Genomic DNA, 16,731 nt, shown 5'->3' on the forward strand with positions numbered 1-16,731 from the left:
GGACATAGATTGTAATTTCCTAACAATATTAAACTCTGCCTATTTGATGATTTAAGATAGCTTGAATCACATATATTTTGCTGTTTTCCTATAGCCAAACTCTTTGTATTGCCTTTGTATTTATACCTGTATTTTGTATATTAGGTTTAAGATTGTGTTAATCACAGAGACTACTAGCTGTGATATTTGTAATGTCTTTAAACATTTAGGAATTTATTAGGTAAATGGAATGGAAGTTGTGTACCACTTTTGTCTGAGGTTTGTAAGTGTGTTCACAAACATCAGTTAGGAAGTTTAAATATTTGCAGGTATCTTTCTGTCCTGATTTTTGGAAGCATGCTCACAAATATACAACCAGTTTACAACCACAGTAATAGCCAAAATATAAAGCAATCCTGGAAATACTGTTTGTTATTACTGTTAGTGCTATCACCAGCAATAAAATCCTCAGCTTATCTCCTATTTCTCTGCCGAAATCTAACCATTCCTGCACGTATTTCACTGAATTTCACTGAATTTTTAGAGTTGGAAGGGACCATAAAGATCATCTAGTCCAACTCCCCTGCCGAAGCAGGATTGCCCAGAACGAAGCAGGATTGCCCAGAGGATTGTATTGTATTGCCAGGATTGTACTTCTCCACTTACACAATGAAAAAAATAAACTGCAGACTTTTTGTATTGTGTGCCACATATGTAATTAAGCAGATGCATTTAAGATACATCTACCATCCTTGCTACTAAATACTATATAAACTAGATAATCTAGACTAAAAGCATGAGAGTATACGTTTTCTAAAACTTTCTTTATTTCAGTTCAGATTTTAGGGCTACAACTTGCAGCATGCTGAGGAATAAAGTCCCACCTAAATTCAGTGGGAGCAGGGCATGTAACTCACTTATAAAAAATCCCTTCTTGGTTTTATTGAACCGTGCCGCCTTCTGCTATTTTTATAAAACTGCTTGCTTGAGAAAAGTTTAAATGGAGAGACCTGTGGCCTTTGACATATATCTTAACTAAAAGAAATGGATATTGGCTTTGCTATGGCTGTAGCAACATCTTTTACTCTTCGAATAAGCCTTCTGCTTAGCTCTGAAGGGGGCAGGTTTTGTATTCAAGATCTTACGGCAAGTCAGATTTGTGAATGGTGTCATGATGGAGTTGTTTCATGGAACTATCCTGAGACCACAGATTCATTTACCTCTCAAATCTTTTGCTGTTCATACGAGTTTGAGCAGAATTATAATCTGTACTTTGTATCCCAATACCTGTATCCTAAATTAACTCTGTTTCACAACTTCTGATGCACATACATACACAAAACTATGTGCGTGCCCACAGCTCCTTTGAGCCTTTCACAGAGTTACTGCAGGGGCAGCCATGTCTGTTTTCATTTCCCTGCCATCTTTTTCTCAGCTTTGACTGATACATAGCGGCATTAATTCACTGTGCTCTTCTTCAGGTCTTTCTAACTCTTCCCACTACAAGCAACAATTCACATATAAATGCACACATATAAAAATGGTAGCTTGCGTAGGTAATAAAAATAGCAAATGCATATATAGTAAATATAAATTATTTGTACAATTAAATATAATGTGCTGGCAGTTATGTGTCTTCTTCCTGGACCTGTGATTTTGGTATACTCCACTGTCATAGAGGTTTTCCTAGCTCTTCAACTCCTGTTGAAGAGGAAAATGAGCTTTATTTTTGCAAAGAGCAAATACCTAATTTCTGTGCAAGGCAATTTCAAGCTTCCTTTTCAATTAAACAATTCATCTACTAATCTTTCCTGCCAAACCTGTGTTGGTAAAGGCAAGGAGAAAATGTATGGAATATATATAGAGGGTATTTTCTTTTATGTTTATGGTTCAGAATATGTCAGGGTGTCCTATGGCTGTGTATAGAACATGCTTAAAGAGAATAACAAGTTATCAGTATGTTTGCGATTAATTTTGAAATTGATTCCTTTTCCTTCCTGATGTCACATACAGGGTACACTTGGTGACAAGCTGCAAACATGATTGAATAGAGCATAGAACTTTTCTAGCACAATTTTTTCCAGAATCTCTCTAAATTAATCTATTTGCAAGGCAACAATAGTTACCCTTCTGTGTGTGTCCTTCTAGCATGTACCTTTATGTTGGGCTTCAGATGTGATGTAGATGTAAGAAAATCAGTATTGCAATACATTTTCATGTAGAATTTTAAACCCACAAGAAGATTATTGTTTTCTAATCCCCTGAAATTTGAATGTGTACCTCCACCAGACCCCTTATTCATAAAGTAAGGTTGACATCTGAGATTTTATAATGACAGAATTCTTATGGATTCTATCTGAAGGAACTGAGGAAAGGTAATGTTGAAGAGTACCCGGGGTTTTGTACACCAGCTGGCAGCAAAAAGACCTCAAAAGTACATGTTCTCCACCACAGGGCATACTACCAAAAGTTTCTAACTTGCATACAGTAGGCATGTGCATATCTGAAAATTAATTCTATATGTAAACATACTCTGATGAGCAATTAATTAGGAGGAGACTGATACTTCTCTCTTACATTCTCTGTTAACATATAGCAAAGCAAAAGAGGCTTTCCTAAAAATGCAGAAAGAACGTGATTTCCATCGAATGCATCATAAGCGAGTGATCCAGGAGAAAAACAGGCTTATTTGTGACATTAAAAGGTAAAATATTGTTTTAATTACTGTATATGCAACATTAAAGGTAATGAGGTAACATTGTGGAATTTAAAGTGCTGAAGTAAAGCTAGTTGCATTTAGTTAGTGTCCTCATAAATGGAAGTTCCATCTGACCATTCTGCCAAGTGTCTTAAACAGCTTCTAATGATTTTTATTTTTTTTTAATATTTTTCATGATGTGATGTGGCATTAATAATACATAGTATATCTGATAGTTGAAAATAAAAATGAGATTTTCTTTTATCCAATTCTTTTTCCATAAGGATGTAGTGATTTCTGGATTTAGATCCTCTATCCATTTCAAGGGTAACTGGTGTCACACTGAGTTTGGAATCTTTGCATTTGTGATTCCCATAGCTCGTATTTTCTGTCCTTTTACATCTTGAACTTCCTATATGAAATTTGCTATGTTGTTTTGGTTGGAAATAGTACCAATGAACTAGTTTGGGCTTGAGTTGTAATAGTTTATTTCATAGTATTTAATTCTGTAATTTTGTCATTCTGGAATTCTCTAAGTTTTCTATTAACTGTTGTGCTTCTTTCCTTTCCCTCCATAAGCAGAACTTTGGTATTGTCCATCTGAAGATCACTGGGCCAGGTGAAAGAGTTGAAATCAGAATCTTTTCTTTGCACATGTTCATGCTAGCGCTTGTTTAAAAATAACATTGGGGAGTGGCTTACATCTAAACAAGTCACAGAAATTTGGCTTGTCAAGTGTTAGCAATAAATTCATGTAATAGCAACTACATGTTCTACATCTTTAACCTTGAAGTCCATACATACCAGTGCAGGAGAGCACTATTCACTGACTTATCCTTATCCTCTATGTGTCAGCTTTTTGAAAAATGCAGTGGTTTTGGAGCTTAGTGTCCTGTGTTTCTCTTGAGAGATTATATATCTAACTTTTAGTTGTTATGAAGAACCAAAGTGGTTCAGTATTCTAAATGTAACGTGCAGCGAAGAAAGAAATAGCAATCGTATTATGACTGTGTTGTCTAGATTAGGATCTTAGTTGGTAGGTGGATAATACCTGTAATTCTCTTTTTTCCAATGAAATATCGTCCATCTGCAAGAAAACAGAAATTAACAAAAATTAATGGTCAATACGTGCATCAAGGATTAAGAACAGGCCAAAACTGGATAGATTGTTTTAAAAGATACGACTAAAAAAACTATGAAACCTCTTATTGATCTGACTTCTTGTTTTTATGGTTTTTCTTGTGGTATTCCAGTTGCCTCCTTTATGTTGACCTTTTGGCACTTTTTTACTTGGGGAGGAAAAAAGTTAGAGAGACATAAATCTCTGATTAAACTCATCTGTGAGGAATCATTTGTCCTGTTCTTTTTCACAGGCTGAAGGCACATTATGCATCATATGAACCAGTGCTGAAGCAGTTGACTGAAAAATACCAGACTACACTGAGACAGAAAATGTTAACTAGTTTGGAGAGAGACAGAGCAGTTGGGCAGGTAAAACTATGGTGAACATCACTTGCAAAGCTATAAGGAATGTTTTTGGTGGTTACCTTGGTAAATATATAGGGTATTTCTGTTAAAGCAACTCACTTATGCCATAGGTTGAAGCAGAATGTTTTAGTGAGTTTTGTGTTATTTGGCGAAATGTTAATATTGAAAGTATATGAACCTTCGTGCCACAAAGTAATAGTTCTCAGTCTGTACTTGCTCAGTGCTGCTCTGCATGAGCCAGCAATATGCAGACTCTGTTATGCTTTCAGTCTCAACAACTTGAGGGAAGGTGTGATATTGCCACAGATTCATATGTTTCCATCTATGTCTTTAGAAATCTCTTGCTTTAACTTTCTTTATTATTATTCACTATTTTATTTTTCCTAAATATATCCAGGAATTACCTACTAGTTTAGGAAAAAATACATTAAGATATCAGACACAGGTTTTTTGTCTTGTGACTGGAATAAGAGAGTAGTATTTTATTCCTATAATCTTATCTGATGTATAGGTTGGTATACATCATATTCTTCCTTTTAGCAGGAGCTACTATAAGCACAGATAGGATGGATGAAGAACAGAATATTATCTTGCATGTGTTTTACCAATTTGTTTGTTCAAAACAGAGGAGGAAGGAAAAAAAAAAGAGAGACAGGGGCTCCCAAAATGCATTGCATTTCAGCAGTAGCATCAGTTATATGTGGGTAACATGAAAGGAATTTACCATGCTTGCACTGTCTTCTAATAATCCTCATTTCTTGTTTTCTCCATTCCTCTGCCTCCCATTTTTCTCAGGTCACCTGAGAGCTGACTTTTAAGAACTTGAGGATCGTGTGTTTGAATTTTCAATAAGTAAAAGAAAATGTCCTAAAGAAAAAGAAAGGTTAACATCCATATAAAATTATGCTCAATCAGGAGTACAAAGCAAAGAACAGTTCCAATGCTATGAAATTTCAGGAACATATAGAAGGCCTATCTGGTTATGAATTTTATGCATTCTAGAGTGATGGCTTTTTTTGTAACACATAACACCATATTTTGTGACATTTTCTCATGACAAATCTGTATGTCATATTGTGCCATTAAGTTAAGATTAGTGAAGTGATAGCAGTGGTTAAAAGTTGACGATGCGGTAATATCCCTAGTATTCTGTATGTCTGCATTGTTTTAAGAGAGCTGTAAAAATATTTTGAGATATTCTGGATGGCTTGTATTTTATTGCATTGTTTCACTGGGCCTTTCCAAAATCTCAAATTAGGAGTAATGTTTGTAATTTAGAGGCAATAATCAGAAAAGTAAAATATTATAGATGGAATTTATTACATAAATAGGCAGATATAAATGCTGTGTGTTGTGAACAGACAGTTCAAAAGCAATGTTTTCATATTGTCCCTTGTTGTTCTCTCCTCTTTTTAAAATTAGGTTATAGGTTTGCAAGCCACATTACAAAATTTAGAGTCTGGACGTGCTATTCAGATTCCTGCGACAAAAGGTAAAATATTCCCATCACCAAGCTCAGACTGGTTATGGGTTTCTTGTTGTTGTGATGCATTTCAAAATCTGGTGTAAGACTAAATCAAAAATACTTACACTATAAACATTTTATCAGCTATCATGGTGACAGAGCAGCAATTTTATCATTTGAATATTTATTCTAAAATGTATCCACTAAGGACGGCAAGACTACTCATGGCAATATGGAATATGTGAGTAATTGTGGAAGGACTTTACAGACCTCTGAAGAATGGCCACTTGTCAGTGATCTCCACTTGGACATTAAGGCAAGTGGAGACCAGTGATGAGTGGCATTCCTCAGGGGTTGGTATTGGGACTGACGCTGTTTAACATCGTTGTTGGAGACACGGACAGTGGGATTGAGTGCACCCTCAGCAAGTTTGCTGACAACACTGAACTGTCTGGAGCAGTCAACACACTGGAGGGAAGGGATGCCATCCAGAGGGCCCTGGACAGGCTTGAGAGATGGGCCCATGCAAACCTTATGAAGTTCAACCAGGCCAAATGGAAGGTCCTGGATGTGGGTCAGGGCCCATCCTGTGCATTCTCCAAGCACAAATATAGGCTGATTGGAGAATGGATTGAGAACAGCCCTGAGGAGAAGGACTTGGGGGTGTTGGAGAATGTTAATATGATGGAATACTGAAGTACTGGCAGCATCCTCTTCAGTGTTCACAGTGTCTTTCTGGTTTTGAATTCTGATGCCCTTTTTTTGGTATGAGTTAGTATCATACTCCTCAGCAAGGCACGTTTCAGGCTCCCTGAAGAAATTCTTTACTGTAAGGGTGGTGAGGCACTGGAACAGGTTGCCCAGAGAAGCTGTGGATGCCCCATCCCTGGAGGTGTTCAAGGCCAGGCTGGATGGGGCTGGAGCAACCTGGTCTAGTGGGAAGTGTCCCTGCCCACGGCAGGAGGGTTGGAACTTGATGATCTTTAAGGTCCCTTCCAACCCGAACCGTTCTGTAAATAATAATATTTTTTTTAAAAATCGCTTAGTCTCCAACACAAATTATTAAGCTCATCAGCCACCCACATGCTTGTACAAGCCTTAATTTACTTCATACCCTGTGTATCACAAATTAAGTGATATTTCAGTTCATTTCTTTCCAGTGCTTTTCCCTCTAATACTACATAATTTTTGTTGCCCTCTGTAGGTCATACTCATGTCTTAGTGGGTGATATTCAGATACTTTCTGCTGCCTCTTGAAAGATGGTCATGTTCTGTTGCCTCTTGAATTCTTATTCCTGTGACCATACAAATGCAACCTTGAGAAGCAAGCAGTGTGTGGATACTGGAGAAATGTTTGCTGCATTTCTCTCTAAACTTAAGTTCTCAGTTCGGAAGGAACCAGTGCTGTTGGACTTGCAAATCTCTCCTGTAAGGAGGCCTACAGCTGTATTTTTTCAGTTGCCTGACTGAAAAAATGACTTACTGGGCTGACTTCTATGCACTAGTACATTGGTACATTGTAATTATAAGATATTGAACATTCAGATTGGCAAGTTATCATTTGCCAAGTTAAGATGCCTTTTCTGGCCAGCTGTCTGCTTTCACTGCAGTGCATGAAGGAATGAGAATTGCCCATCACTGCTGCTGATGCTGCTTTTGTCCCACAACCTGAATTGACCACAGAACACCCGGACTGCTGGCTTTGGCTGGAGGGCACTGAGAGTGGCTTTTAATTAGTTTTGGGTTTGCTGAAGTGTTTGAGGTTTTAATAGTGGCAATGAGGTCCTGCACATCCAATCCATTATGGGTTTTGTTTTCCATTTGGGTTTTTTTTTTGTTTTTTTGTTTTTTTTCTGAGGGTGTCATATAGTGCATAGTGAAGAATAAAGGGAAGCTTTCGTAGTATTCACAATGAGTTAACATTTTAAATTTGTGTGTGGTGGCTAGGTAGGAAAAAAATAATAATAGTTAGTGTTAATTTTAGGACAACTATTCTGGTCTTAGGCCTTTGATGTAGCATCTTTCAGCCTGATGCATTTCAAAAAATTGAAAAGGATAGCATGTAATTTATTTATTAGGGATTTTTTTGCTATTCCACTTCCAGACTGCTGTTCAGCTTTGCAAACAGTGCTTTGTACACAAATCCTGCAAGAGAAAGTTTTCTTCGGGTGTCTTAAAAATTATTAGAAGTCTAAGTCTTTATTTGCTATTTGCTTACCTTGCTTGTTTGAAATTGGTATGAAGGACATCTAATAGTTGGAGAGGAACTAGTTAACAGAATTAGGATTCAGTCCTCTTGTAGATTGTTTCTCTGTCCCTGCTATGCTCTTTCAGAAGCCAGCTCTGAAAAAAAAAAGTTGTACTTTTGAGTTCAGATCATTTTTAAAAGGGATTCAATGTTTTGTGTAGGATTTGCATTTAAAACTGGGTTGGTTGTTTTTTGTTTGGTTGGGTTTTTTTTAAAAACTGGTCCTCCCTGATATGGTAGCAAGATCATACATAGAGATGTGTAATTATCAGAGAGAAATAACTCTTTTTTTTATTTAGGTTATTGGTGAATATTTACAGAGCGCTTGCACCCTTACTTACAGATCAAGACACAGCGTTAAGTGGTACTCTGAAAAAAGACCACTTTTGCCTGAAGGAATTAAGCAATGTTGATCGTGGCTCGCTTATAAACTGAAGTGAATGCTGCTGTAACAGCTGGTTCTAAAAACATGTTATAAAACCGTTACTTGCTCAGTACATTTCTTGTATTTTCTAAAATCAACAGCTGCTTATTTATTACCCAATTATATTCAAAAGTTGAACTCGATGAGTTTCTTATACTCATGGTTGAATTAACTCATTGCTAAGACTGTTAACTGTGCTTTTCCTTTCCTTTATCTGATGTAATTGCTGTTAGAAGGTCATGCAAAAAGAAATTTAAAATGCACCAGTTAAAGTACTTGAACCCAGTTGTCCATATTCCATCTTCAATGCAACCAGAATAGAAAATCTGTAAACACAAGCTGTTGACATGGTAGTGCAATCACAACAGTTCCTTAGAATCTGTTCGTTCTTTTTTTTAATGGTTACTGAGTTTTTAAGCCCTTCAATTGTCATAACTGTTAGTTTGTAAGTATGTGTATTTCAAAAGCACCAACAAAGCAAATATTCTGTGAGCAACAGGCTAGTGGGTAGCAGTTACTGAGTGAGTAGAAAGTGTTTGACATGTAAACCAATTTTGCTGTATGCCGTTCCTCAGAGAAAGTTACTATTCAGGATATCTGTGACAGTAGCTTTAACTTTTAAAGCAGTGAGAATACAGACATTTTGTTACACCAGGCACAGTTCTTTTTATCAGTTACAGTTTTACTCAGGTTGGGTATACAGGTAGGTTTTGTGTTTACTTGATCCACTGTTTTTTCCTCAAGGAGTGGAGACGGTGGGTTTTTTCTCTTTTCAAGTCAGAAAGTTTGCATTTTGGTGTCAAGTTTTTAATGAAAGTATTTTATGCGAGCAAACATTTAGAAATGCATGGTGTGAAGTATATTTATTTCAGTCTGGTTTTTAGCTGTATAATGTGGGGTTTTTTTCAATCGGAGATTTTTTTCAAAGAACTGCAGGGATTTAAGTGCCCAAATCATGTTGGAATTTGGCGTTCCATTCTTTTTCCTGTAGACCCATGTACATAGTACAGAGCATTGCAACAAGATACAGGGATCACAAGGGGCTGTATTCAGATATGTGTGAGCTGCCAATATAAAGATTGTCAGTATACTTTCTGCCAGGCTGGATGGGGCTTTGAGTAACCTGGTCTAGTGGAAGGTGTCCCTGCCCATGGCAGGAGCTTGGAACTAGATGATCTTTAAGGTCCCTTCCAACCCAAACCATTCTATAAAAAGCGAATGCAGGCTGTAAATCTGAATAATGCATTGGTGGTAGGTACTGGATAGGATGCAGTGCAATGGTGTTTCTTCTGGCTCTGAGGGAAATGAAGAATTGCATCCATTTTACTGTGACTCTGTCCTGTACTGCAAGATTCAAAATCATTGTTGCATTTAGGGGGCAAAATCTAGGGTACTGTTAGGTAAGCTGAAATAGGTCACACTGAAATAATTTGTGGAGCAGAGTTTTATGTAGTCTTGGAATATTTTATATGGATGGCACAGTAACCTGAGTATCTTTTTATTTAAAGTGCTATTTCTTTTAGAATTTCACATATCTAGCTAATATTAAGTATAACAGATATAAGAGATATATGAGATATATAAGGTGTAAGATATAAGAGAGACCTTCTAGAAGAGTAAGTAAAAAATACATTTGGATGATATTTTTGTTGGTTTTCTTTTATAGCTGGCCACGAATGTCAAAGGAAGAAAGGGTTGGAAGGTCCCACCCAGAAAGCTCTTCAGGCAGCCAGGCAGCAAAAAATCCTTGATGCTGAAAGCTCTTCGTATGATCCAGTCAAAGATGCAAAGAAGATAGGCAATAGATATCCGAAGGTATGCAGCATTCTTTGCAGTAGCTCAGTATCTAATCCAAAGTATACTTCAAATTTTTACTAAGCTGTGGTGAAACCCACTTGTCCACCATGACTGAAAGAAGTCTGTCAAGTAGTGACAAATGCTTAGTAAAAGTAAATAGGACAGGTCGGTAAGAAGATTTTTTTATTTTTAATATGAGTTTCTATCGCAACTAATTTTTCAGGGAGTAACAGGAACTCTGATTAGTTGAAGCTAGCAAGCTACTTTTTGAGAGTCTGATGTAATCACCCTGCAGAGGAAGAACACTGGTTATAAATGCTGGTTCCTCTGTTATGTCTCTTCTGTAACTGGAGAAATCCTAACGTATTCTGTAGTGTTTGCAAACTTCTCAAGAACTTCAACCTGTTTCAGCTGGGTCTAAAAGGTGTGACATCTGGAAGACTAAGGCCAAAAATTGGTCATTTCTTAGTAGTCAATGGAAATTTCTAAACTTGAGCATCTCAAAGGTGTGTTGCTATTTCAGGTGGGAAGTTGTACAAAACCAAAATGAATTCCTGATTGATTTTATTTTTTTTTAATTGTTGAAAGGAATTTGTTCTCTTTACTTTATTCTACTTGGTTTATTTATTAAGGTTGCATTTGGGGACTATATAACAGTGCTTTTTATTTTTCCAAATAAGGATAAGCATTCTAATATTTAAAATTTCTTAAGCTCTTAAAACTTTTACACCGGCCTATTTTTGTTTGAGAACCACAGTTAGAGTTTAAACTGTGTTTTTTGAGAAGAAAAAAAAGCTTTAGTTTGCCTCGACGTAGACGGAATCAGCTTCAGTATTTCTTTTCCCTGTCTTCGCAAGAATATGTCCATGGTGATTTATTTTTTTGTATGTTTCTATCCGGTTTTGCAAGGGCATTTCTGTCTGACGCTGGCTGTTTTCATCCCTTCTCATTCTTCTGAACCTCCAAATGAATAATAAATATATATATATAGTTGCTTTCTAAAACACTTCTCACCACATATTGGAAATAATTCTCTGTACTGTCTCCCCACCTATTGGTATCTGACCTATTATTGAGGTACCTGCCAGTCGGTCCATCCACTTTCCCTGTTCTTCATTCAGTAGTTAGAAACTTCTACCTTAGACTCTTATAGGTATTTCTTCTTTTTATTTTGACTTGTTTGCAGTTAAGTATTTCTTGGCTTATGAAATCTTATTTTTTTGTTCCTGTTTCTACTGAAGTCATCAGGATTTTTATAGTGAACTTCAGTGGAGTCATGTTTCACCCCCAGAATATATAAACTCTATGCAGATAGTATGCCTGTCTGGCTCTTCCTTGTTCTTTGAAATTCATGAGCACTGTTGGTTGACTGGTTCTGGCAGGCATCTCTGTTTCTGCAGATCTTGTGTTTCCCAAATGAGTCCTACCAGCGGCCCTGATGTCTTTATTTAATCAATGGATTAGAAAACTGGAGTAGCTCCAGAAAATAAGACATCAGAAAATGGGGGCATGTTTGAATACACTAGATTTTACTATGGCTAAGGAATAATCTAAAACTTCAGATGTGAGACTAACATCTTTTCCAACAATGGAACAATACATTTTTTTCACTTCAAATTTCCTGGATCTATTCTTTCCAAATACTTCCTTTCTCCTAACAAAAGGTACTACCTTGGATACTGCATGTAAATTGTCTTATTTCTTAGGCTGCTAGAAATAAATGGCCAAGGGAATTATGAGTCTGTAGAGGGTGAAGGGGTGCGTTAAAATTGTTCTAAGTTTGTTGGGTTTTTTTTTTTTTAAAATAGTCCATTCTTGCTCAACAGGCTGGATGGGGCTAACTCAAGACCAGCCTGGATGGGGCTTTGAGCAACCTGGTCTAGTGGAGGTGTCCCTGCCCATGGCAGGGGGGTTGGAATTTGATGATCTTTAAGGTCCTTTCCAACTCTAACCATTCTATGATTCTATGAACAATTTAGTTGTCTAAGTATTTGTTCCAGTCAAAAGAATTAGGTATAAATGAGTGCCTTGCTTTCCTTAGATCATTTTATGTGATATTTGGAATCAAACTTCTGTGCGGTGCCTCATGTCCTTTAACCTATATCAAAAGATCTTTTCAATTCTGCCATTTCTTACGTGATTTACGTTCTTAAAATGATTCAACATGGCAATGCCTTTATTGAAGAGCATACCATAAATAATCGTCTTGTTATCATTTACAATAATTGGAATAACACTTTAAATGTTTTATTTGGGATTTTTAAAAGCGACTTACACATTATTCAGATTAAGATTACACTTCATTTAAATTCTCTTTATACCACAAAAGAAGTAAGAGTCAGAGCATAAATTGGTCAGTTCCGTGGAGTTCGGGTGAGGAATATATAGAAGAAATAAATGCAAATAAAAACCCGATATTCAAACAGTGCATTTATGAAAAAATAGAGAAAAAGAAACCAGAAAATGTGGGAAATCTGGGTAAAATTCACTGTCAAATATTGTTTAGCTCTTTTCAGCAAATGTAAGTGAACATTTAAAACTTATAAAAGTTCAGAGTGAACAGTTTTTCTAGTTTTAAAATTTAGGCATTTGGATTACATCACATTCAATAAGAAGCAAATATATTGTCATGAAATTGTATCCTTGAGACAAAATTAAAAATGTTTGTATTAACTGTAATGTTACATAGGAGTGAACTATGGTGATGAAAATGATTTAAAATCTTTTCTGTGTCTTCTAGCTAAATAGTGATCTAACAAATGCCCGTGCTTACTTTTAAGTAGGTGCAAATATGAGTCATAGCTGAGCTAGAACATTTACTTCAAGGACAGACATATATTGTGTTATTGTAATATCCTGTAAAAGCTGACACGTAATTCAAAACCTAAGGTCCTTTTGGTCTGAAGTTTGTCACTGAAACAGTGAAAAAGCAACTGGAATTTTTCCGAGAGAGAATGTATTCTCCTGATTTTTAAATCTTTGTTACACGGCTCAATTAAATTATACAGTAGCAGGCAATTAGGCTAAACTGTTTACACATCTAGCCCTTAATAAGCCAGTATCAATAGCTTAAATATTCTTAGATTAAAAATGTGCATAGAGTACTGCTTTAAACATTTAAATTAATTAAAATGCACACAGAGGTCATTAAAATTGTAGACAACATTTGATAATGTGATTTTCATTATCCTGTTGAAATATACTTTTCCTATTTTTATATTTTTATTCTCTTAGGTTCCTCACAGAGTACATTCCATGTTTGATTGCTTTTATTAGTTATTAGCAGGGCAATTGCAGCTTCTTTACATTCAGTAAATTCTATTTCCACCTATAATGTATTACAACGCTATTTCATTTTCTAAAGTTTTATTTGGTGTAAAACTTTATCAGAAGGTGCATTGGACATTTCTGGAGCTGACGCGCTATCTGTTTCTGTGGAACAGGTTTTGGAAGTATCACAAATGGTATATTGAAAAAATACAAAAGTAAAATCAAATGATCATACAAACCTTAATAGCTTTTGTAATTAATAAGACTTTGAGTTATCACATGTATACGTGCATAAACCCCCAGTTTCTCCTCAGTTCTATGGAAGGAAGCGTGCAAATTCATAAGAGCTGCTGGTTCTGTGTTCTCAAACAGAAGGGAAGCTAAAACCAAATGATTACTTAATCAGATTATTGAGCTTGAATATAAATGCGCACAGGCGTATTTGGACAGAATTGGAAAGATGAGGTCCCAAAATAGTTAGGAAGGGTCGTAAATGAAATAGGCAATCATTCTATGTTTGTAGTGAGGTTACTAAGAAAGCACTGATTAGATATTCAGTACAGAGAAGATGACTGACAGATAATACCGGGAATACTTATTTCAACAGTCCTTCGCTGGCATGGTAAAACTCCAGACAGATAGCTAAGAAAATTAATACCAGTTAGAAAGATCTAAGACTGCAGTCTAGAAAAGGGAAAAGAAAATACGATGTCTGTATTTCAAATGAGATAAGATCTGGCCTCATGGAAACTTTCCTAAATTAATGGGAAACAGATTGGAAATCCACAGATATATTGAATAGGCTTTTGCCAGGATATGTTGTTATTCATGATCTGAAAAATGGTACAGAAAATACGCTGACTAAATTTGCAGACCAAGTGAACTGGGTTTGGTGGGGGTGGAACTGCAAGTGCAGTTCAGGAGTACAGTTCAAAACTTGACCTATTGGAGAATTGATCTGAAGAAATAATATGCAATGTAAGAACAGGTACAACACTCTACCTTTGAGAAATGATCAAATGTACAAATACAGAACAAGAAGATAAAAAACGGTTGCTCAAATAGCTTTTATTTAGAATAGGCTTAAGGGTTTGTTGTATAAAACAAGCTTAGCATGAGTCAACATGGTATTGCAGAATAGCTGAACACCATACTGCAATGTGAACCAGGAATATTGTATGGAGGATGTGGAATATTCTTCTTGCTTTGTTCAGCTGGCATGTAGCTTTGGCTGCACTATTGTGTTCAGTTTGATCACAGCTCTTCAGGAGACAAGTGGAATATCTACAATAGAGCAATAACAATGATAAGAAGGCTATGAAACATAACTGTCAAAGAAAAGGTGAAAAGTGAAATTGCACGGTCTACAGAAAAGAACACTGAGAGGAGAGAGGATACATCCTTAAAAGCTAAAAGAATTCTGTTTAAAAAAAAAAAAACACGCAGGAAAACAACCTGTTAAAACAAGAAGTAATAAAGTAAAAATCCAATAAGAAAGATTCAGATTGTATTAAACAAAATTTATGGTGGTAAATATGGTGAAGCACTGGAATAGATTGCTTAGAGAGTTTGTGTTACTGGTATAGGACAGACAGATTTTTCTGAGGAATAACATAGGTGCAGTTGTCCCCTTGGGAATGGAGATGTACTTATTGACCAGCAGAGGATCTGTTTAGCTGTCATTATTAGTTTGATTTCCTCCAAAAAGTTGTCCTTAAAGGAAGAAATTTTCTGCCTTGCCCTAAACTAGCAGTCCACTTCTAACTTCCCATTAAAGAACAGTAATATCAAAATAAGTTTTTATAATTCCCGTTAGACTTGATGAGTGGGGAAAGACTCACATAAGTGCCTGGAAAAGCATTCAAAGATATGCCAGACAGCAAATGTGTATTTGTGAGCTGATGAGCATGACTTTAACCCTAGAACAAGCACAAACGTGCAGCTGCTTCTCCGGTGGGACTATCACCAGGTACACAGTGGGAGCTGGGTGTTATTGTGGTGATAGTGGGTATTAAGCAGCAAAGCATATGCATCTTTAGAAGATGATGCTTCTTTATTTCTACTTATGGAATTAATGTTCTGTGACTCACATGTTAAGAATACGATAAGAATATGGATGTAAGCTAAAAAGAGTTCTTTAGTTGATTTTGAGGCAATTTATTTTAAAAGGATTACGTTTTGTTAGACTACTTTTTTAAAAACTGCTATAGACTTGAAAATGGTAAAAAGAAAAAACTTCTAAGACAAAATGCATGCTTTTGTTTTAATTTGTGTGTGATATTCTGTATGTAATATATCATGTGATGTGGCTTGAGTTTTAGGCTTTGCCTAAAAATGTATTTTTAAATGATAGACCTGCATGGAGAAAATTAGAAAATGTATAAGAATGTTAGCTACAAATAAAGATGTATATAAAAAAATAATCGTACATCTGTAGAAAAAAATTATAAAAGACAACACACATATAATTTTCCATCCATCACTGCAGCTTTGTTAAATCGAGACACCCAAACCTGTGCATTTCTAGAAATAGATTGTTTGATATTTGAAGGCATTAGTCCTTGATAAAATTACCTTGCAGAGCATCCAAAGGGTTTCTGTGTGTTAAAGAACGTTGCTTATTTTTAGTCATTACATGCTGCTAAGAATAATAAAATAAGAGGCCCCCCCCGAGACTGAAAACAAATACAAAAAAATGTTGGAAACTAAGATGCATTTGATCCTAATTGTAGATATGCTTTGCATATTCATATATTTCTTTCTGTAGTTGAGTGTAAATAGTGACAGATTTTAGAATAATAGCCTGTCTTCTGTGAGACTGAATCTCAGTCTTGCTATAATCATTTGCAAAAACTGCTGATAATAAAATTGCTATTTTTTTATATGCAAATGCTTCAGTTCCCCAGAAAAGGGACCTACTGAAATTATATTTAATTTAAGAAAAATCCTTTGAATGCTGCTGAGAAAATGTAAAAAAAATAAAGAATTTCTATAAATATAAAAAATATAAAGACTTTAAAATGTTTGTTTTTCTTTATTGATAGCTGCTGCTATCTCTCCTCAGGACAGACAGCCCTGTGAAATGGGAGAGTTAAGAACTGTGCTGTGCATAAGGGTTTCCTTTATCCCACAGGAGTTCCTGCAATGCTTTCGCTCATTCGCTTTGGACTTTATGATAGGATTTGATTTTTCATGGTTTAAGAGACAACATGACAACAGAACAAGAGCTTCCATACAAAGCACGCGCAGCATGTGGTGGAATGATGCTTGCACAACTATCAGTAACATCAGCATTGTTTGGCATTTGAGACCATAATTGAGTAATTTCATTAACTCTGGACTACTGCTTTGGTTTCTCTTTA

General features: G+C 35.9%; 1 protein-coding gene across 1 annotated transcript in view; it reads left to right on the forward strand.

The window, feature by feature from the left end:
* SPAG16 (sperm associated antigen 16) overlaps positions 1-16,731 on the forward strand; it is a 320,746-nt gene that overhangs the window by 20,945 nt on the left and 283,070 nt on the right. The window contains 4 exon segments of the mRNA XM_074145844.1: positions 2,576-2,683; positions 4,051-4,168; positions 5,588-5,657; positions 9,969-10,117. Coding sequence (XP_074001945.1) covers positions 2,576-2,683; positions 4,051-4,168; positions 5,588-5,657; positions 9,969-10,117 — 445 coding nt within the window.

This window comes from Numenius arquata, chromosome 3 (genome assembly GCF_964106895.1).
Source record: "Numenius arquata chromosome 3, bNumArq3.hap1.1, whole genome shotgun sequence".
NCBI classification, from domain to species: Eukaryota; Metazoa; Chordata; class Aves; order Charadriiformes; family Scolopacidae; genus Numenius; species Numenius arquata.